The sequence below is a fragment of the Trichomycterus rosablanca genome, chromosome 8, assembly GCF_030014385.1.
Source record: "Trichomycterus rosablanca isolate fTriRos1 chromosome 8, fTriRos1.hap1, whole genome shotgun sequence".
In the NCBI taxonomy this organism is placed as follows: Eukaryota; Metazoa; Chordata; class Actinopteri; order Siluriformes; family Trichomycteridae; genus Trichomycterus; species Trichomycterus rosablanca.
The window spans coordinates 34387961-34409331 of NC_085995.1; the positions used below are offsets into that span (position 1 = coordinate 34387961).

At 40.9% G+C, this 21371-nt stretch overlaps 1 protein-coding gene across 1 annotated transcript; it reads right to left on the bottom strand.

Moving 5' to 3' along the window:
• Window positions 1-1159: 1159 nt before the first annotated feature.
• On the bottom strand, window positions 1160-19673 carry ferry3 (FERRY endosomal RAB5 effector complex subunit 3). Its single transcript, XM_063000773.1, has 13 exons — window positions 19496-19673; window positions 18686-18831; window positions 15987-16168; window positions 15803-15902; window positions 14940-15061; window positions 14125-14231; window positions 13493-13693; window positions 12201-12329; window positions 10016-10087; window positions 9708-9910; window positions 7695-7752; window positions 4171-4238; window positions 1160-1538 (listed from the first exon to the last, which is right to left on the bottom strand). The coding sequence occupies exons 1-13, from the start codon at window positions 19671-19673 to the stop codon at window positions 1446-1448; spliced, it is 1659 nt and encodes a 552-aa protein (XP_062856843.1). The 3' UTR covers window positions 1160-1445.
• Between the last annotated feature and the right edge of the window lie 1698 nt (window positions 19674-21371).

A 21371-nucleotide genomic window follows, 5' to 3' on the forward strand; every position in this document is an offset into this window, starting at 1 on the left:
CCTGTATAAGTATATATACAGTACAGTTACAGTATACAGTCTGAGCAATTGAGGGTTAAGAGCCTTGCTCAAGGGCCCAACAGCAGCAACCTGGCAGTGGTGGGGCTTAAACCAGCGACCTTCTGATTACTAGTCCAGTACCCTAACCACTAGGCTACAGGTTGCCCTAATTATTTACAGTAACGACATTTAGCAGACGCTTTTACCCAAAGCGACTTACAGTTGAGACAGTATACAATCTAAGCAATAGAGGGTTAAGGGCCTTGCTTAATGGCCCACCAGTGGCAACCTGGCAGTGGTGAGGCTTGAACCGGCAACCTTCTGATAACTGGACCAGTACCGTAACCACTAGGCTACAACTGCCCTATATATGACAAATAAAGGCATTCTATTCTATTCTATCGAAATAGAATATCTAAAAGTATCTAAAAGTAATAAACATGGGCGCTTATATGGCACAGCAGTAAAGTACGCTAGCACACCAGAATGGGATTTCGAATACATCATATCGAATCTCAGCTCTGCCTTCCGGCTGGGCTGGGCAGCCCCATGAACAACGATTGGCTGTTTTTCAGGGTGGGATGAGCCGGACCAGGGTTCCTCATAACTGGTGCAATTACGACCTCTGCTGGCTCCGTGGCTCTCCGTGCACAAGGCTGGTCGGCATATGAACTCGCCTTGTGCAGGTTTTTGTTTGTTTATAAGGATTTTAACGTCATGTTTTACACTTTGGTTATTTATGACAGGAACAGTAGTTACTCATTACACAAGATTCATCAGTTCACAAGGTTATATCGAACACAGTCCTGGACAATTTAGTGTTTTTAGTTCACCCCACTTGCATGTCTTTGGACTGTGGGAAAAAACCAGAGCACCCGGAGGAAACCCATGCAGACACGGGGAGAACATGCAAACTCCACACAGAAAGGACCCAGACTGCCCCACCTGGGGATCGAATGCCTTGTGCAGGTGAAAAGATGCAGTTGGTTCTGCGCACGTGTCGGAGGGGGCTTGTGTCGGTTGCGAAGCTCCTCAGTCAGCAGTGGAGGGTTGTATCGGTAGAGGTGAAGCGTAATACAATCAGGGTAATTGGGTACAACTAGATTAGGGGACAAAATTGGGGGGGGGGGGGGGGGGGGATCTGAGAAAAAGAGTAATAAACATATTACTTATAACAAACCACAAGCATCATTTTTAAGTTGCCCTATACATGTCCCTCATGAGTGTATGTAAACTTTCGACTTTGACTGAACTCAAGCTTTGAAGTGCTGCTTTATAAAATGCAATGAACGCCAAAGTGCAACATACAATCATCAGCCAGTTACACTTAAAGCTCCTATACACAGCACCTCTGTTACTCGAGCTCCTTCATGTTGTTCTTCAGAGGTGGAAGTACTGACGTTATGAACTTTAAAAGCTTCTTCTTGGTACTTTGTGTGTAATGGTCAGCGTTTGGATGTGAGCGTAAGGGTGGAGGAGACTCTGAAGATCTGAGGCAGCATGTTGCTAAGCTGGTAAAACATTTCCTCTGAGATACTCTGAAACAGAAAACACATCAGTTACTATGGACAAAAACACACCTGAGAAAATATAAACTGTACTAGTGTGTGCAGGCGGCTTCTTTTGTTTTACGTTCATATACATTAAATGTGTATACAGTCCCGGGTTGTTTTAGCAAATCATGTCAAGACATGTTACTACAACAGGGTTTCACAGTACGAGAATGCAGGTGCTAGATCAATAAACAGAAAAAAACCCACCAACACATCGTAAAAAGCGAAATTCCACAATAAAGACCCTGAACTATTGCACTATTTCCAGTTTTAGCTGAACAAACTTAACATGGGCTGTACTGCTTAGAGAGATCAGCAAGCTACACTATATAGCCAAAAGTATTCAGAAACCAGACCATGAGCTTGTTGGACATACCATTTCAAAAACAAAACGTAGGCCGCTCAGGTGGCGCAGCGGTAAAATACGCAAGCACACCAGAGCTGGGGTTTCGAATACATCGGCTGGACTGGGCGGCCACATGAACAACATTTGGCTGTTGTTCATTCAGGGGAGGGAAATGTCGGATAGGGACCTCATATCTGATGCAATCACAACCTCTGCTGGCTTATTGATAGCGTCTGCACAGAGTAGAGGAATCATGCTGGTCAGGGTGTGTCTCTCCGTGCACAGGGCTGATTCGCATGTGAACTCGCCTCGTGCAGGTGAAAAAAATGCAGTCGGTTACTGCACACGTGTCGGAGGGGGCATGTGTCAGTTTGCTTTCCTCAATCAGGGGCAGGGGTCAGCACCAGTAGAGAGGAAGCATAATGCAATAGGGTAAAAATTGGACGCAAAAAAAAAAGAAAAGAAAAAAGTATTACAGTGACCTCTATGCGATCTTTCCAGCTAGAACAATGGCCACTCCTCTGATAAAGCTTCTCACGAGACTTTAAAGTACGTCTATGGGAATTTGTGCCCATTCAGTCAAAAGAGAATTTATATGACTGGGCACTGATGTTGGTCAGGAAAACCTAAACTGATGTTACAATTCATTCCAAAGCTGTTCAATTGGGTTGAGGTCAGGGCTCTGTGCAGGCCACTGGAGTTTATTTAAAACGAGCTTTTCTTCAGTCTTATAGAGCTTGCTTTGTGCACAGGGGTACAGTCATGCTGGAACAGAAAAGGACCTTCGCTAAGCTGCTGCTGCAATGTTTGAAGCATATAATTGTCTTTACATAATCAATTTATTACACCTGTTTGTAATTGTCATGGCTGAAACACATGAATAAATTAAAATAATTAGAAGTGGTGTCCCAATACTTTTGTCCATACAGTGTATGCTAAAGATGAGGTTTGTTTGTTTGTTTATTAGGATTTTAACGTCATGTTTTACACTTTGGTTACGTTCATGACAGGAACGGTAGTTTTCATCAGTTCACAAGTTTATATCGAACACAGTCCTGAAAAATTTTGTTTCTCCAATTCACCTCACTTGCATGTCTTTGGACTGTGGGAGGAAACCGGAGCACACGGAGGAAACCCACGCGGAGAACATGCAAACTCCACACAGAAAGGACCCGGACCGCCCCACCTGGGGATCAAACCCAGGACCTTCTTGCTGTGAGGCGACAGTGCTACCCAATTAGCCACTGTGCCACCCACTAAAGATAAGGCATAAACTTAATCTGTAAATGTAATGTAAGCTAAATGAAGACCAAAGCCTTGACTTTGACTTTTTTCGTAGTAGGGATACAGACTGCTATGTTTATTACAAGGAACCAGCCGGGCAGTCAACCAAAAACCATGTTGCAATATTCTAATGTAGAGGCTATTACACAATCAATTAAACAAGAAATGCATATGTGGCTAGAAGGAAATGAAATAAAAATGAACACGGCCCAATTTGCACACTAATAAGAGGCCTTAAGATGATTTATTTGATGTATACTGGCCAATACACCTCACCCAGGAGTGCAAATGCGGCTACTAATAAATCTAATCCACAGGGGAGGAATTAGCATCATAGTATTTGCATTGTGATCAGAAGCCACTGCCACTTTTTTTTGAAAGGACTGCAAATTTCACTAAAGTAGCTTTAAATACATCGAGCTTATATATTATGGATGAAAAGCCTTTCTATTCATCAAGTTAAGTGAGACTGGTGGTAGCAGGCATGGTTTTAAAGAGATATCGAAAACAGGTTTGGCACGATCAAAGCCAATTTTCTATATAAAGCAAACGATAAACAATTGACTGACAATATGGTTTAAAACGGGAGCTATTCTCAGGGTGTAAAACTGGCAGTTGTTAATGTCAAACAGCTCTTTGATGCTTCTTTTATCCTTTCGGTCTGTCAGCAAGAGGTGGCACAGAGTGTATCAGCTGAAGTTATTAAAGAAATAATGGCAGCAGGTGGTTAATACAGCATAGTTATAATACAGCGGACACTGGTAGATGACAGCATCACATGATCGTTTACTGGTTAAAAGAAAAGGCAGCACTGTAGTGACACTTAAAATCAGTGCTGACCGTATTTATGGCTTTTCATCATCATGAAAGGACAGCGGTGACTGGATTTTCTACTAATGCATCTACAAATAATTCTGTAATGAAAAGTAAAGGGGAAGGGGGGGGGGGGGGGGGGGGGGGTTACTTAAAATTTTTACAAGGTTGTACCTGTGGGACGAGGAACTGAACCGTTCGGGAGATTCCGCCATCCCATGAAGCCATTTCCATCATGAAACCTGCAAGAAGAAAGGTTTTTGAGCATAAAAACTTCATTAGTTTTTACTATAGAGCAGTGGATCTTAAACTGTGGTTCTTGTCATAACTGGTGGTATCTAAAGCTTACCCAAATGCTCCTCCAGTGCACCTTTAGAAGCTGCAGCTTGTATTATATAAAAATCATACACTGCTCAGCCATAACATTAAAACCACCTCCTTGTTTCTACACTCACTGTCCATTCATTTTATCAGCTCCACTTACCATATACAGTAGAAGCACTTTGAAGTTCTACAGTTACTGACTGTAGTCCATCTGGTTCTCTGCATGCTTTTTTTTAACCTGCTTTCACCCTGTTTTTCAATGGTCAGGACCCTTACAAGACCACCACAGAGTAGGTATTATTTAGGTGGTGGATCATTCTCAGCACTGCAGTGACACTGACATGGTGGTGGTGTGTTAGTGTGTGTTGTGCTGGTATGAGTGGATCAGACACAGCAGCGCTGCTGGAGTTTTTAACTACCGTGTCCACTCACTGTCCACTATTAGACACTCCTACCTAGTAGCTCCACCTTGTAGATGTAAAGTCAGAGACGATCGCTCATCTATTGCTGCTGTTTAAGTTGGTCATCTTCTAGACCTTCATCAGTGGTCACAGGACACTACCCACGTTGGCTGGATATTTTTTTGGTTGGTGGACTATTCTCAGTCCAGCAGTGACAGTGAGGTGTTTAAAAACTCCATCAGCACTGCTGTGTCTGAGCCACTCATACCAGCACAACACACACTAACACACCACCACCATGTCAGTGTCACTGCAGTGCTGAGAATGATCCACCACCCAAATAATACCTGCTCTGTGGTGGTCCTGGGAGAGTCCTGACCATTGAAGTGCAGCATGAAAGGGGGCTAACAAAGTTTGTAAAGAAACAGATGGACTACAGTCAGTAATTGCAGAACTACAAAGTGCTTCTATATGGTAAGTGGAGCTGATAAAATGGACAGTGTGTGTAGAAACAAGGAGGTGGTTTTAATGTTATGGCTGATCAGTGTACATCAAATATTTGAACAGAGGATTTGCAATTTGGCTAAGAAATTGGTAGTTCTGTTGAGGTAATAACTCGTTGCATTTTTAAAGCTGAATCATCATCTTAATTTTGGTTTTTTAACTTTTGCAGGGCTTTAGGACAGGACACAGTAAACTTTGCTGTTTTTTCCGGATGGCAGAGATTTAATCAGGGTTCACTGCTGGTTTAAACACACTGTAGTAACAAACAGAACATTTAACAATGAGAAAATGTTCTACCATGTTAAAATAAAATATAAAATATTTGCAATTTAAACACATAGAAATATTATCAGCTGGTTAAAGCTAGTGAAGTGAAGACTTGTATTGTATTGTGTGAATATGGTTACATATGCATGCAGCAATGCATGCTGCAACTTTCCAAGGCCATCTGGACTAGCACCTGGGGGAGCTTTCGGTTACCAGTGGTACTCATATTACAGTCTGAAAACCAGTGCTCTACAGAAAAGTGAATAGCGTTTAATAGTTATCAGAATTTTGTCAGCTGCTTTAAATGTTTACATAAACTGATTTAATATTCTATTCTTTTCTAAAGTGTTTTGCACCTACAGTCAGAAACCGTATCAGAGATATTCGTCACAAAATACGAGTCCGAGTCAAGTCACGAGTCTTTATACTAGAGTCCGAGTCAAGTCACGAGTCTTTAGGCTAGAGTCCATTGTGCAAATGAATGTAATTTCTGTAACAAGAAGGTAGCAGTTAAAAGCTTAAACTGATATGTTTTGTTTTCATGGCACAGCGGCCAAAATCCAAAACACAGCAAAAAAAATCATAACCACAGCTTACCTAAGCTTATGTTCTTCCAGATGCTATTAAATTTATAACCGTGTAATCCGTTATTTTGTAAATGTGCTTATAATTAAAAACCTCCAAACTTTTCCCGGTTGTGAAGTAAAACACGAACTTGTTAGAAAGCCAATCAAGCGTTTTATTGACACATCATCTGTGTGACGCTGCAAACTGAATAAATGCAAATAACAGCATTTCTTACTAAAATTTACAATGAGGAAGTCTGATTGGTTCTTTCAACCATTAGATCCAATTCTGTAAGAGCGTTCCATTAACTCCAGTTGTTCCTGTGAAGTGCACTACGTAGGGTATTCCACCATTTTATATATATATTTTTTTTATATTTAAATTTTTCCCCCTTTTTCTCCCCTTTTTAGCGCATCCAATTGTTCAATTAGCATCGTGCTTCCTCTCTGTCTATGCCGAACCCTGCCCTGACGGAGGTGATTGAAGCTAACCCGTATCCCCTCCGAAACACGAGCAGCATTACATTACATTACATTTTCAGCATTTAGCAGACGCCTTTATCCAAAGCGACTTACACAATGAGTGGAGCACGATGAGCAATTTAGGGTTAAGGGCCTTGCTCAGGGACCCAACAGTGGCAACTTGGTGGTGGCGGGGCTTGAACCGGCATCCTTCTGTTTACTAGTCCAGTACCTTAACCACTGAGCTATCACTGGCCAGATGCATCTTTGCCACCCACACATTGACGAGTTTGGCGCCACCCAGCGTTGCATGCGGAGAGACACACCCTAAGTGCACCCCCTCCCATCTCTGTGTAAGCGCCTCCAATCAGCCGGCAGAGAACGCAACCGCATTCTGACAGAGAGAGACCCACATCCGGTTCTTTGTCCCACCCCCCACATGAGCAACCGGCCAATCGTTGCTCATATAGCCACTCAGCTTCGAACCGGTAAAGCAAGGCTGGATTCGATACAACGCTTCTCAGAATCCAGCCCTGGTTGCAGCGCGTTTCTTTTTACCGCTGCGCCACCTGAGCGGCAGGGTATTCCACCATTTTAAGTGAGATTCCAATCCAAAGGTAACGAAAATGTTCAAATGAAATGAACTTCATATATAATTGTCACATGTAACTAATGTTAACACATGCTGATGCTAGAGACTCTTGCTGTTTACGAGTAATTTTTTTGTGAGTCATGAGTCGAGTCCGAGTCATTTGAAACGAGTCCGAAGTCACTGTGTGTGCGACTTACGTGCGAGCCATATTCAGCGTCTCTGAACCATATACACACAGTGCACTTATGTGGTACGTGTAGCTAAATATTTTCTCCCAATACATTGAGTTACTATGCATTGTAATTACTGTGCACTGAATGTGCAGATGTTTGTTCCCTTTAAATGACAAAACACAGAATGTGACCAGGGGTGTCCAAACATGTGTACGAGACTGCATAAGTATAAAAAAACCAACTGCAACTATGTAACCTACACATTATTTTTAACAAAATAAATACTTTAAAATGTGCAGGCATATAACCAAGCCAGAATATTTCACTATGCTGGGCTTATTCCCATCGGTAATTCCTTAGTGGGAAGTTACTTCTCTCAGAGTCAGCACTTACTGCTCTGCTTACTCACCTTTCACACATTTAAAGACCAGCTCAGCTCGCCTCAGACACCAGGGAATGGTCATCTCCTGCACACAGAGTGACAGACAGGCAGAAAGAGAGATAGATTGTACAGGGAGAGAGAGAGAGATATGAAATCAATTCATGTAGTAGAATCCAGTCAAGGTTATAACCTTAAATAATTCATATGCAAATTTAACTGAGCAATTCTAGCATTGACCAAAAAGAAGCACTCATCCTAAAGGCCAGAATAAAAAAGGATAGGCTGGATGAAGCTCATCTTTAGATAAAATAACATTTAAACAAGAACACAAGGACTGTAATAAGAAACTAAACAAAATGTCCAAAAATTATGATCACTTCTATATATTATCCACTAAAGAAGTGGTCTATAAATTATACACCGTTAATACATTATACATTTTTTAACTTCATTAACTTTTGCACTGAAGCTATAAGGCTGATGTAGGCAACAATTAACGGAAGTTTATATTCGTTTATACTTTGTTTATTAGGATTTTAACGTCATGTTTTACACTTACATTAATGACAGGAACGGTAGTTACTCATTACACACAAGGTTCATCAGTTCACAAGGTTATATGGGCGGCACGGTGGCTAAGTGGGTAGCACTGTCGCCTCACAGCAAGAAGGTCTTGGGTTCGAACCCCAGGTGGGGCGGTCTGGGTCCTTTCTGTGTGGAGTTTGCATGTTCTCGCCGTGTCTGTGTGGGTTTCCTCCGGGTGCTCCGGTTTCCTCCCACAGTCCAAAGACATGCAAGTGAGGTAAATTGGAGACACTAAATTGTCCATGACTGTGTTCGGTATAAACTTGTGAACTAATGAATCTTGTGTGTGATGAGTAACTACCGTTCCTGTCATGAATGTAACCAAAAGTGTAAAACATGACGTTAAAATCCTAATAAACAAACAAACAAACAAACAAGTTTACATCAAACAAAGTCATGGACAATTTTGTATCTCCAATTCACCTCACTTGCATGTCTTTGGACGGTGGGAGGAAACCCACGCAGACACGGGAAGACCGCCCCACCTGGGGATCGAACCCAGGACCTTCTTGCTGTGAGGCGACAGTGCAAGCAGTGGATTCTAATTAAGGAGGATGTGGACTATGTGATGTTATGGGAGCAACTCTTGTAAAACCAGTTTATCATTTTATTACGGTCTTACTATTTATAGATTACAATCAATTCTATGACGTCTTAAATCACATCAGAATATCTACATGACATGAACTAAAACTGGTTGCAGACTAAGATGAAGCTGGAGTCTTGGGGCATGTATTTACAGAACATTTTTAACATTAGCTAGATGTTCTACAAATCACCCAGTAGATGTTAACAGTCAGTTTGACAACTATGTGCATTTCTTAAAGAAAATGTGTGGTGAGAGAAGAGATGTGTGTGTGTGAATGTATTTATGTGGGGGGTTGTGAGTGTGTATATGTTTGTATTTGGTGGGGGTGAATACTTTTTGCTCAGACAAGTGACTGTCTGTGTGCAAGCATGTATTTAGTATTGGTGAGAATATTTCCTAAAATATGTTTAGCATGGGAGCTTGGCAGATGCCAGGATGCCAAAACATTCATATACAGGTACCACACTGTGATTTTTTTTTTATTTTATTGGAATTTTAATTTTAGTTTATTGGGTTTTACACACTTTGGTTACATTCATGACATAACAGGTAATTTGGACTGTGGGAGGAAACCGGAGCTTCCAGAAGAAACCCATGCAGACAACGGGAGAACATGCAAACTTCACACAGAAAGGACCTGGACTGTTCCCCCTAGGAATTGAACCCAGGAGCTTCTCGCTGTGAGGCGACAGTGCTACCACACTGTGAAAAAGTGCTATAACAAACACTGTATGGGTAAAGGTAGCAGAAAAACTGGTCTGGCTGTGTTAATAGCAAATGTGTTACAGGTTTTTGGACTGAACCCAAGAACTGTCCCATTACTCTGTGATTGATGTACTCATGAGGAAGTTAATTCCCCCGCTTACCTCCGACATGTCGTGCACCAGCAGCAGTGGGATGGTGATGGTGGTGATGTCGTGTGTGCAGCACACTTTCAGGATGTTGCGCAGGCCCATAATAGCCGGGTCTCTCGCTGTGAGGTTCGCAGAGCGCACATTATCATCCACGCAGAGATGGAAGACTGTGTGCACCTCTGACAAGTTGGAATGGCGAGTGATGTAGAATTCACCTGCAGGAAAGAGTTCAGAAGAATTTGATTATGATGTTGCTTCAAAGCCAGTGTTCCAGGAAGTTCAGAACAAAAAAACATGAGTTTAAGAGACACTAAACTTACCAGGAAGGATATTTGAAGGGTTTCGCTCAATGTTCTTGTTTTTGTCATCATTGCTTCCGTTTCTTGTCATTTCTGTGAAAGAGAGTGAATAAAGGTTTATTTTAAAATGCCTGAGGAAACTGACAAAGGTATGACGTATCCAGAGCACTCAGGTATATTAATAGCTCTCATTTCTCATGAAACAAGAATCAGTGCCTCATTTCAAACTTCATAAAAACAAACTACACCATATGAAGAAAAGTACTGGGACAGACCTCTAAATCATTGAATGCAGATGTTTCATTCAGTCCTATATCCACAGGTGATTAAAATCAAGCACGTAGCCATGCAGCCTTCCTTTACAAACATTTATGAAAGAATCGGTAACTCACTCGAGTAATAGAACTGCACTGTTGCAACAAGTCAGTTTGTAAAATTCCTTCCCTCCTTGATATTCCATGATCGGTGGCACGGTGGCTCAGTGGGTAGCACCGTCGCCTCAAAGCAAAAAGGTCCTGGGTTTGATCCCCGGGTGGGGCAGTCCGGGTCCTTTCTGTGTGGAGTTTGCATGTTCTCCCCGTGTGGGTTTCCTCCGGGAGCACCGGTTTCCTCCCACAGTACAAAAACATGAGGTGAATTTACTTGTAATTTTATATATAATATAAATATTTAAGTATATAATCTATTACAATGTTAACCGAAATGTTAACCGAAATAACACCTCCTTATGTACCTTCAGGTCCTGTTGTTGCAGTGTGTTGTCTGCTTGTTGTTGTGGTTATACAGATACTTGTTTGTATAACGTGAATCTCTGTAGTGTGTACTATTACTTTTGACTTTTGATTTATGTAACTTGCTACTGAGGCCTTAATTTCCTTCGGGATAAATAATCTATCTAATCTATCTATCTAATCCTATCTATCTAATCTAATCTAATCTAATCTAATCTATCCATCCAACCATCCATCCATCTATCGATCTATCTATCTATCTAATTGGAGATACAAAATCGTCCATGACTGTGTTTGACTTTAAAACTTGTGAACTGATAAATCTTGTGTAATGTATAACTACCGTTTCTGTCATGAATGTAACCAAAGTGTAAAACATGACATTAAAATCCTAATAAACAAACGATATTCCATGATCAACTGTGAGTGGTAATATTTGAAAAGTGGACGCGTTAAGAAACCACAGCAACACAGGCACGAAGGGGCAGACCAGTTTCAGAGCGGGTCACGAAGTGCTGAGGTGTATAAAAGTCTCCAAAGCTCTGCTGACTCAATAACTGCAGAGTTCCAAACCTCCTTTGGCATTGACATCAGCACAAAAACTGTGCACCTGGAAGCTTCATAGCATGAGTGTTCACAGCTGAGCAGCTGCATGCAGGCCTTACATCACCAAACACAATGCCATGTGTCAGATGGGGTGGTCTAAAGCACACTGCCACTGCACTCTAAAGCAGTAATAACGTGTTTTGTGAAGTGACGAATCACACTTTTCTATCTGACAGTCCGATAAATGAGTCTGGGTTCGATGAATGCCAGGAAAAAGTTACCTGCCTGTAAAACTGTAAAGTTTGGTGGAGGAGGGATACTGCTATGAGGATGCTTCACAGGGGTAGGAACAAGGACCCTTTGTTCCAGTGAAAGGAAATCTTAATGCTTCAGCATGCCAAGACATTTTGGATAATTATATGGTTCCAACTTCGTGGGAACAGTTTGGGGAAGAACCTTTTCTGCTCATGTTAACCCAAAGCTAAAGGTCAGCTAGATGGCAGGCTGGCCAACAAACCAGCTTTACAGTATTTGAGGTCCTGATAGGAAAAATTGTCTTTTTGTTAGGAAGTGCTCAGTAGGACGGTTTAACATTTCAGATGTTTCCGCTAAGACCTATCAAACAAAGATGACAAATAATGTAAATATGACAACTGAACATGAAGTCATATAGGCTCTAAAAAACTGAACAAATGCATCACGCACAGCCCAGTAATCAGGCCATTAGAAATGCTGGCAAAATATTTAGACAGGCAAAAAAAAGTCCGGGTCTCATTTCGTTGTTGCTGGAACGAAACGCAACACTTCCCTCCGGAGCAAGTGAAGTTGGATACGCCATGGTGCAATGCAGAGGTGGGTGATTTGGAAATGGGGATTCCACCACGCACGCACGCACACACACGCACACACACACTTGCTGTGTCACTCACCCGGCTGTTCTCTCTGCTTGCTGCTGCGCTGTGCCCGTGCATACAGCACCACCTGCTGGACCACCTCCAACTGCTCAGATAAGCGAGGGAAATGGAAATCTGTGCATTCCTGGGACACCGTGGCAAACTCTGGAATGATACAGATGGAAAAAGACTGTAACCAATCCTTCAAGATAAGGATGCTGACATTTTAATATGTTTGGCCTACATGCTGTGTGATGAATAAAGCAATAACAGTACACTGTGATTAGGATGCAGTTACTGGATTGTATTCCCACCACGTGGCAAGAACCTCAAGATTTATTTAAGTGATGCAACCTGTGTGATGTTAATTTAGCTCGATAGGTACAGTAACACAGTACACATGGAAGAACATGTGATTTGCAACACAAAATGACAGTAACACTGATGCAGGTTTTAAGGAGCTTTTTAGCAAAGCCACCGACATGGCCGGGAGTACATACAAACACAATTGGCTGTGTGGTTGAGGGAGGGAAGGTCGGATGGGGTTCCTTACCGCTGCGCTATGTGATCACGATGCTGAGGGATGGGAAGGAGGTGGGCTGTCAGATTGGACAACTGTCAGGGGGAGGTTTTATATCTTAATAGAGAGATTACAATGATAAATTGATAAGTCATTGTTCGATTAATGCTATTGGTTAAAATTTGTATTATTTGAATTTCAATTTAATTTTGAAACTTCACAGTAAATTAACACTTTAACTTAGTCATTTCAATTCCAACAGCTGATGTGAAGAGCGCAAAGCTACAATCTGTACAGAGTGAAAACAGATTTAAAACACGGCCTCAACCACACTTGGGGTTAAAGCGTAAAACTCTCGGTTAAAATCTCTGAATGCACCTTGTACAGCTTGTTCAAAATCTGCATTTTTATGATTTAAACAATGAACGACAAAACCGGAAACTGTTTTATGTCTCACATGACTCTATAGTGTAAATATACAACGCTATGTCCCAGTACACAGGTTAATAACTGATTATCATCTTACAAAACTACACTACTGGTTCCCGTTTTTTGTTACTCTGCTACATTACTGCCACATTCACTATGTCACCTATTATTAATCAATAAAGCTTGTGTAAATTGTTGATATTTAACTCATTTGATGGGATGCTGGTTGTCGGTCAGCCGTCGCCTAAAGCCAGTTGGTTATCAGTTTTAAGAAACTGAAACTTCTACATAACCTAACACCCATGATAATGATCCAGTCTGTAAAACTAAAACATTTACATGCTATAAAACATAAGTTTGAATAGATGTGGTGCCATACCTCTCTTAATGCCACTGTAAGAGTTCACTCTGTTATCGACGAGCAGGACAAGGCCGCAGAGAGAGGATGAGTATAGAGAGAGTGCCGTCTGTAATCGTCGCAGCTTTACACTGCCACCGCTGCCATGGCGTCTGTGCCTGCAGAAGTCCAGCACGTTAGCTCGGACCAGCCGCAAATTGTGCATCGTCTTCAGTTGAGCCCCTGGACCAATGGGATTGTCATGATTAGGAAAAATAGGACATGTGTATATAAACATGTATTAAAAATTTCATAAGATAAAAGTTATTTATAGTGGTAGTAGCCTACAATTTTTTAACCTAGTATAATGGGGCCAGACTTGATTAAGATAAGCCTGTGACCCTTGACAACTGAGCTCATGGAAATGTAAATTACACAGTGAATTATGTCAACATTCATTAGCCATAATTTAATGTTAATTTGTAACCAATGCATAGAAGATCCTATAAAACATCTTAGACCGTGTCCATGCTAGAGTAAACAAAATGCCAAGCATTTGGAAACCTGATGGAAGGGAATGTACATTAGGACAAGTTTAAACCTAATGGCTGAAAGTGTGTATCTGTATAATGTGGTTTGTGTAGGTGCCAGGCATTTTTAAAGAGATGTCATACCTAAGTGAATGGTAAAGCTCTCTTCCAGCTGTCGCTGCTCCTCGAACAGCCTGGCTCCCAGCTCTCCGGACTCGGCCAGCTGCCCAGGCTGCACCTTAATTTCCTCACTGTAACACGACCAGAAAATCACAGCATCAAAGTTACACTGAAATACTAAGAATCATTCCAGCTGTTTAGCTTAGAACATTTTTAACATTTTGGGCCACACAAATATTCATTTATTTTTCACAGATTTAAATAGATAACAATAAGCAGCCAGGGTGGCATGACTGCATGGTATTACATTTGATCTAGGATGACTGTGCCTCTGTACACAAAATGAGCTCTATAAAAACATGACCTCAGCCCCTTAGCTTTGGAATAAACTGGAACATCAACTGAGGCCTTCTTGACCAACATCAGTGCCCAGCCATACAAATGCTGGAGACCGGACATCTTTTGACTGAATAGCCATACAATTCCCACAGACATTTACATTTTCGGCATTTAGCAGACGCTTTTATCCAAAGCGACTAACACTATACAGTCTGAGCCATTGAGAGTTTAGGGCCCAACAGGTAACCTGGCAGTGGTGGGGTTTGAACCAGCGACCTTTTGCTTACTAGCCCAGTGAGAAACCTTCTCAGAAGAGTGGCTGCTGTTACCGGCTGAAAAGATCACATAGAGGTCACTTTATTTTACTTCATTTGTCTTTAAAATGGGATGTCCAACAAGCTTATGGTCAGGTGTCCAAATATTTTTGGCTATATACTATATTAGTGGAGCAGAAAGGGGTACAAACCGAGGCTATGAACGATTGTCCCACTAATACTTACTTGATGGTGCTGTTGTTAGGGTTACGGAGATCCTGGTGCAGTTTCACCACCCACTCCTGATACTCCTGTTTCTGAATGCCAGTTACCTGCTTCAGCTCACTGGCCCACTTGCTCTCCAAAATCTAAACATTAGACACAAGTGTTACTATCACTTTTACATGATAAAACAATAATTAATACCCACTATCAGTGTGCAGCACCAACGCTGCTGGAATCTCCAACACATTCGGATATTCTCGAAAACTTAATTAGAAAACCTTTTGTTTTTTTTTTGTTTTTTTTAAGCCTTTATATGATATAATTAATTGTCAGCAATTATCAGCTTTTTATGATTGAAAGTACAAAGAGTAAGGAGTAAATTTGTGTCAGTATGGAGTCTGACTGCTCATTTTATATGTATTACACTAATGTTGTCAAAAAAGGCTTTAATATACTGACTGCATCTCTATTGTTTGATTAGCATGTTTAGTTATCCTTTGTAATGACATATTTGCTACAGACTTTGTTTAAAATCTATATTTAGAAAACTGAATTGGTTCGCTCATGGTGTATGTCATCTTGTGCTACATTATTGCAGCATTTGCTATATTACACTGCTTTTTATCAATAAAGCATGTATGACTTGTTGATATGAAGATCTGTCATGTGTTTTATATTTTGATTGGATGTTATAAACTTATTATTGTCAATGACAGTCGATTATTGGTTAAAAAACATTGGCAAAATTTACATCTCAAAGTGGAGTACAGCAAGGAGTATTACAAATTCCTAGCTCACTAGAAAATAAAGTGCACGGTAAATTTAACCAGAACAATGTATGTGCTTTGGTGTTGAGAGCGGTGCTGAGAGACGACTGCTCTTACCTGCTGAGCTTCAAAGTGCTGCGCTGCTACTGTATTAACGTCCTGATCGCTCAAGGTTTTTCCCAGCTCTTGCATCACTTTGTCCATTTCTGCTGCCTGCCTGTGCATGGGCGGAGTAGAGCATTATGTAACAGTGGGTTCTCTATCTGAACTCTAAACCCTAAAAACAAAGTGATCCACTAACCTCTCCTGAAGTTTCTTGAGCTCCATGTCTCTCTCACTGATTAACTCAGACACACTGACGTAGTAGTTGTGTTCCAGGTTGAGCAGAGTTTCTGAGGCCGGAGAGTGAATCAGCTCGTGATACACATCTGCAAAGTCCTCATCCCAGCTGGGCTCCTCGGGTCGAGCGTGTTCTAGCGTTGTCTAAAGACAGACATTGCTCCATTAAAAACAAAAAAGGGCAGGGGTATATTGCTGTGGCCAGTGATTCAGGGGAAACCAGACCCACCACTACCCTAACCAAGATAAAGCAGTGGTAAAACATAAAAATCAAGCAAACCGTAATCACATAAAGCATTATATTTTTTTCAGAAAATAGCTAGACGCCCATCCCATGCTAGTATGGTTACATTTAGCCAGTAAAACTATGCATAAACTTTGTGAGTTCTTACTTAAACATGAGCAAAAAGCAAATCAGCAATCAGTGACAATGCATGTAATGCAGTAAGTCAACAATGTATTTCTTTGTTAATTTAGTAATGCTAAAGGAGACGTTTTTGCATAGTAAAGTGTTTTTTGTTAATATTTGGCACTGTGGGTAGAGCTGTTGCCTCATAACAAGAAGTTCCTGGATTCAATTCTCTAGCCAGGGAAGCCAGAGTCCTTACTGTGTGAAGTTGGCATGTTCTCTCTTTGTCTGTGTGGGTTTCCTCTGGTTTCCTCCCACAAGTCCAAAGACATACAGTAAAGTTAACTGGAGCTATTAAAAATTGCCTTAGGTGTAAATGTGTGTTTCTGCCCTGTGATGGACTGGTGACTGGTCGGGGTGTATCCTGCCTTTTGCCTAATGAATCAGACCCACCATGACCCTGACCAGGATCGGCACGATGGCTAAGTGGGTAGCACTGTCACCTCAGAGCAATTAGGTCCTGGGTTTGATCCCCAGGTGGGGCGGTCCGGGTCCTTTCTGTGTGGAGTTGCTTGGGTTTACTCTGGGTGCTTTGGAGATACAAAATTGTCCATGACATTCCTGTCATGAATGTAACCAAAGTCTAAAACATGATGTTAAAATCCTAATAAACAAACAAACCCTTACCAGGATAAAGCAGGGGTAAAACAGACAATGAATAAATTAATTAATGAGTAAATGGTCCTTAATAAACCATGATGAAAGGTTAGATATTGATTTTAGCATTATTATCAATACTGGCATGTTTCAGATATAATTTCAGGACACTTTATAAAGGCATCACAAAAATGACAAGCATAAGCATGTTGTCAGTACAGTCTGTGAGTACAGCCACAGTTAAAAACACTTTTTTTCCTGTGGTCTGTGCCAACAGCAGTACTTAAGAGACACAGAAAAGTGCTCTGCTTTCTGTTCTGTGTGTCACATAGCTGACAGCAGATTTTAAACTCCTAACGCTTTAAAGTTCAGATGCAAGTGACCTGCTTGGCCCAGTTAAAAAGATACAGGATATAGGATATTGTGTTTCAAAAGAATGTCTTGCATGCACTGGGTCAACACTAAATGATTTAAAAGGGGCTGAAGCATCTGCCTTACAACATATCTCTGAAGATCACGTTTCATGTACAAACATCCGTTTGACGTTTGAAATATAAAAGTAGAAAGTCACAGTTGATAAAGTTAAGTATAGGCAACATCAGTATTTTTAAATAGACCATGCTTAAGTGCCATGGAGATAAATAAACCATATATAAAATATAACCATATATTAATAATTAACTATTAGAATAATAAATGTAATACTCATTGCAGAACTCAAAATGCAGGAACACAAAATCTCTATTGTTCACGTATTTTGTGAGTTTATTTCACCTATTCTTGATTGTCATGGAGTATTTATTTTTATTATTTTATACATAATTTATTTATAAAAATGACTTTTACCTAAAATATGAACAACAAAATTACGCCTACAAGTACCTCAACTTAATGTCAGTGCCTCAACCAGACAGCCGAGGTCGCTACTACAGAGGCCAAGCAACAAGGTACAACTCATCTGTCCCTCCCTCCCTCAGACATGACCACCTGTGTTTTTAACACTGCTGCATTGAATAATCTTTTAAAAGTCCTAAATAACACTAATTATTCGTAAATTACTAACAAATGTAATTTGTCAAGCAGTATGTTTCAGTGTAGTGCACGGCTCAAATATTGTTTGATTATACTGTCTCTATTTCCTCTCTGTATGCTTTATATGCCACCACCTAGTGCACAAAAATAACAAAACTAGTGCATGCATATGAATTTGGTGCTTTGACTGTAAGAGGCAGAAAACCATTTCATGTGACTCAACAATCAGTGTTATTGTTGTACTGCCCAGTATGTCTATACACAACATGGTATTTACATTTATGTTTTACATGTACAGCATTTAGCAGACATGCAAAGCAAATTACAATTGTGACTGATATAATGCAAGCTATTTAAAACCAAGGGCCCAACACAGGCAAACTAGAGATAAGGCTTGCACTATTAATCATCTGTTTACCAGCCTAGTGCCTTAAACACTAAGCAACCACTGCCCTTATGTATGCCTTGGTGTGAAACATACGACAGCACTATGATGGGTAATAATAGTTATAATTATTTTGTTATATTGAGAAACACTGATTTATCAAAATACATTAATAGATACCACACTGCCTCAGACAACATTTACCACTCAACCATGTCACAGACTTTACAGCATTTACCTCAGCGTAAGCCTTGGCCCACACGTTGGTCAGTTTATTAATATCAACTTCTCCATTAGAGATCCTCTGCAGAGCTGCTTCAGCTTCACGGTCATAATCTTCTAAAGTTTCTCTCTTAATGAAGGCAACAAGTCTGTTCTTTAAATCTGGAACATAACCAAGCAGATTAGCTTAAATTTGAGGGACTTTGTTTACTATTTAGTAATACAGGTTAAATATTTAAAAAAGCAAGAAAGAGCTGTGATAAATTGCACCTCATTATGGTCATTGTAAATGCATATTAACTAAACAATTTTATCATTAAACAAAATATACAGTATGCGCACAAAACCCATTTAAAAAAAAAACAAAAAATAATTACAAATATTTTAACTTAAATTAAATTAAAGAAACACACATCATGCCACTTAGATTGTAATTTTTCCTCTCCTTTTATGCATCACTTTTAGAATTGTTACCATGAGTAAATATTGTTATAGTTTAATTTTAGTCTTTTTCATCATTATGGAGAAATTCTGGCCTTATTTGCAGAACTGCATTACTTTAGCTAGTTTTTCAGCCATGAACTGCTCAATTCAAGTCTAGCCTCTTTATTTCTAGTTAGGTCCAGACTTCATCTAAACATAAAAAGAGGAATTTGATTTTCACATTGACTAAAGAATTAAAAAGTCATCCAAAAGTGGCAACCTTTTGGATGGTAAGGCCTGCTGAACCAGTGACATTCAGATCACTAGTCCAATCCCTTAAAATTGCTGAGCTAACACACTGAACAATAATCTAGATCTTAGAAGAGCAGTGGTAAATTCTTACCATATTCTACAAAAGGAGGGATTTTATGAAGCAGCATGAGTCTGCCATGAAGATCGTTAACATTTTCTTGGAAAGGAAACTGAAGCGGCACTTTGAGAACACAAAAGTTTCTTCCTGCCTTGAACTCAAACACAAACTCTTTCTCAGTACTGCTCACTTTCCCTTTGTTCTTCCTCATTGTTTATCTGAAAACAAGAAGACGAGAGTTAAAAGATCAGTACTGTTCTTACTATACACTGAGAAGCTAATTTATTAGATTTACGTATTTTGGAATTACAGATGTACTTTGCAGCTATACAGTTTCCAACTGCAGCTTATGTCACTACAGTAGCTTATTCAGTAAACAAACCCATGTACAACCACTGCATGTAAGATAACATACAGGTACATTAAATCAAATCACTTTATTGTCACGTCACATTAACACAGGTGTGAAAGGTGAGTGAAATGCTTAGGTGCTCAGTCCCTCACAGTTGCAATACACATTAATTACAAAAAAATATATACACATTAACTTACATTAAAACTAGCACCATTTGTTCAATATATACAGATATAATACAGGAATCTTTATGTGCAGATGTACAAAATTATGAAAAGTGAATGAATATAAATATATAAAATAGAATTAGAATAATAAGTCCAACATGTACAGTTATTGTGCAAGATATGAATTACACATGGTAAAGTGCAGAGTGCAGAATGGGTTGTGGGGGGGGGGGGGGGGTATGGTGGGGGAGATCACTGTATTGATAATGAGGGGTGTGCTTGTCCATTGCTGTTCAGCAGTCTGATGGCTTGGGGGAAGAAGCTGTCTCGGAACCGGCTGGTTCTGGTCCTGATGCTCCTGTACCTCCTGCCGCTCAGAAGCTGTAAAACCAGGCAGTAGCTTGGGTGGGTGGAGTCCTTTATAATCCTCCTGGTCTTCCTCAGGCAGCGGCTGGTGTAAAGATCTTGGAGGTTTGGCAGTTTAACCCTGGTGATACGCTGGGCTGTCCGTACGACCCTCTGCAGGGCTTTCCGTTCCAGAGCAGTGCAGCTCCCGTACCAGGCGGTGATGCAGCCTGTTAGTACACTTTCCACAGTGCACGTGTAAAATGTCCTGAGGATACGGGTACTCATGCCAAACCTCTTGAGCCGTCTGAAGAAAAAGAGGTGGTGTTGGGCCTTCTTCACCACCCGTGTGGTGTGTTCTGTCCATGTGAGATCCTCAGTGATGTGGACCCTGAGGAACCTGAAGCTGCTGACCCTCTCCACCGTGGCTCCGTTGATGGTGATGGGGGCGTGCGCTGTCTCCTGCCTCCTGCTTCCTGAAGTCCACAATCAGCTCCTTGGTCTTGTTGATGTTCAGATAGAGGTTATTTTCCTGGCACCAGTGTGTCAAGAAGCTGACCTCCTCTCTGTAGGCTGTCTCGTCGTTGTTGGAGATCAGACCTATGATCGTCGTGTCATCTGCAAATTTGATGATGACGTTGGAGCTGTGACTAGAAGTGCAGTCATGTGTGTACAGGCAGTAGAGCAGGGGACTCAGAACGCAGCCCTGGGGAGCTCCGGTGTTGAGGGTCTGTGAGGAGGAGGTGATGCTTCCCATCCTGACCACCTGGCATCGATCAGACAGGAAGTCCAGGATCCAGCTGCACAGAGAACTGTTCAGACCCAGGTCGCAGAGCTTAATTAATGTCCAGTCTTGAAGGTACAATGGTGTTGAAAGCTGAGCTGTAGTCTACAAACAGAATTCTCACATATGTGTCCTTCTTGTCCAGGTGAGATAGAGCAGTGTGTAGTGTCTATAGCCCTGTATAGCATCATCAGTGGACCCGTTCTGTCTGTAAGCAAACTGCAGAGGGTCCAGGGTTTCAGGCAGTGATGTGCAGAT

Excerpts from the sequence above, each read along its gene's own strand:
- ferry3 (XM_063000773.1), bottom strand. The coding sequence starts at position 19,673 with ATGAGGAAGAACAAAGGGAAAGTGAGCAGTACTGAGAAAGAGTTTGTG. Across the intron at positions 18,832-19,495 it reads CCCTCCTTTTGTAGAATATG|ATTTAAAGAACAGACTTGTT; the intron begins GTAAGAATTTAC and ends GTTATGTTCCAG. Across the intron at positions 1,539-4,170 it reads TTCAGTTCCTCGTCCCACAG|AGTATCTCAGAGGAAATGTT; the intron begins GTACAACCTTGT and ends TTTCTGTTTCAG.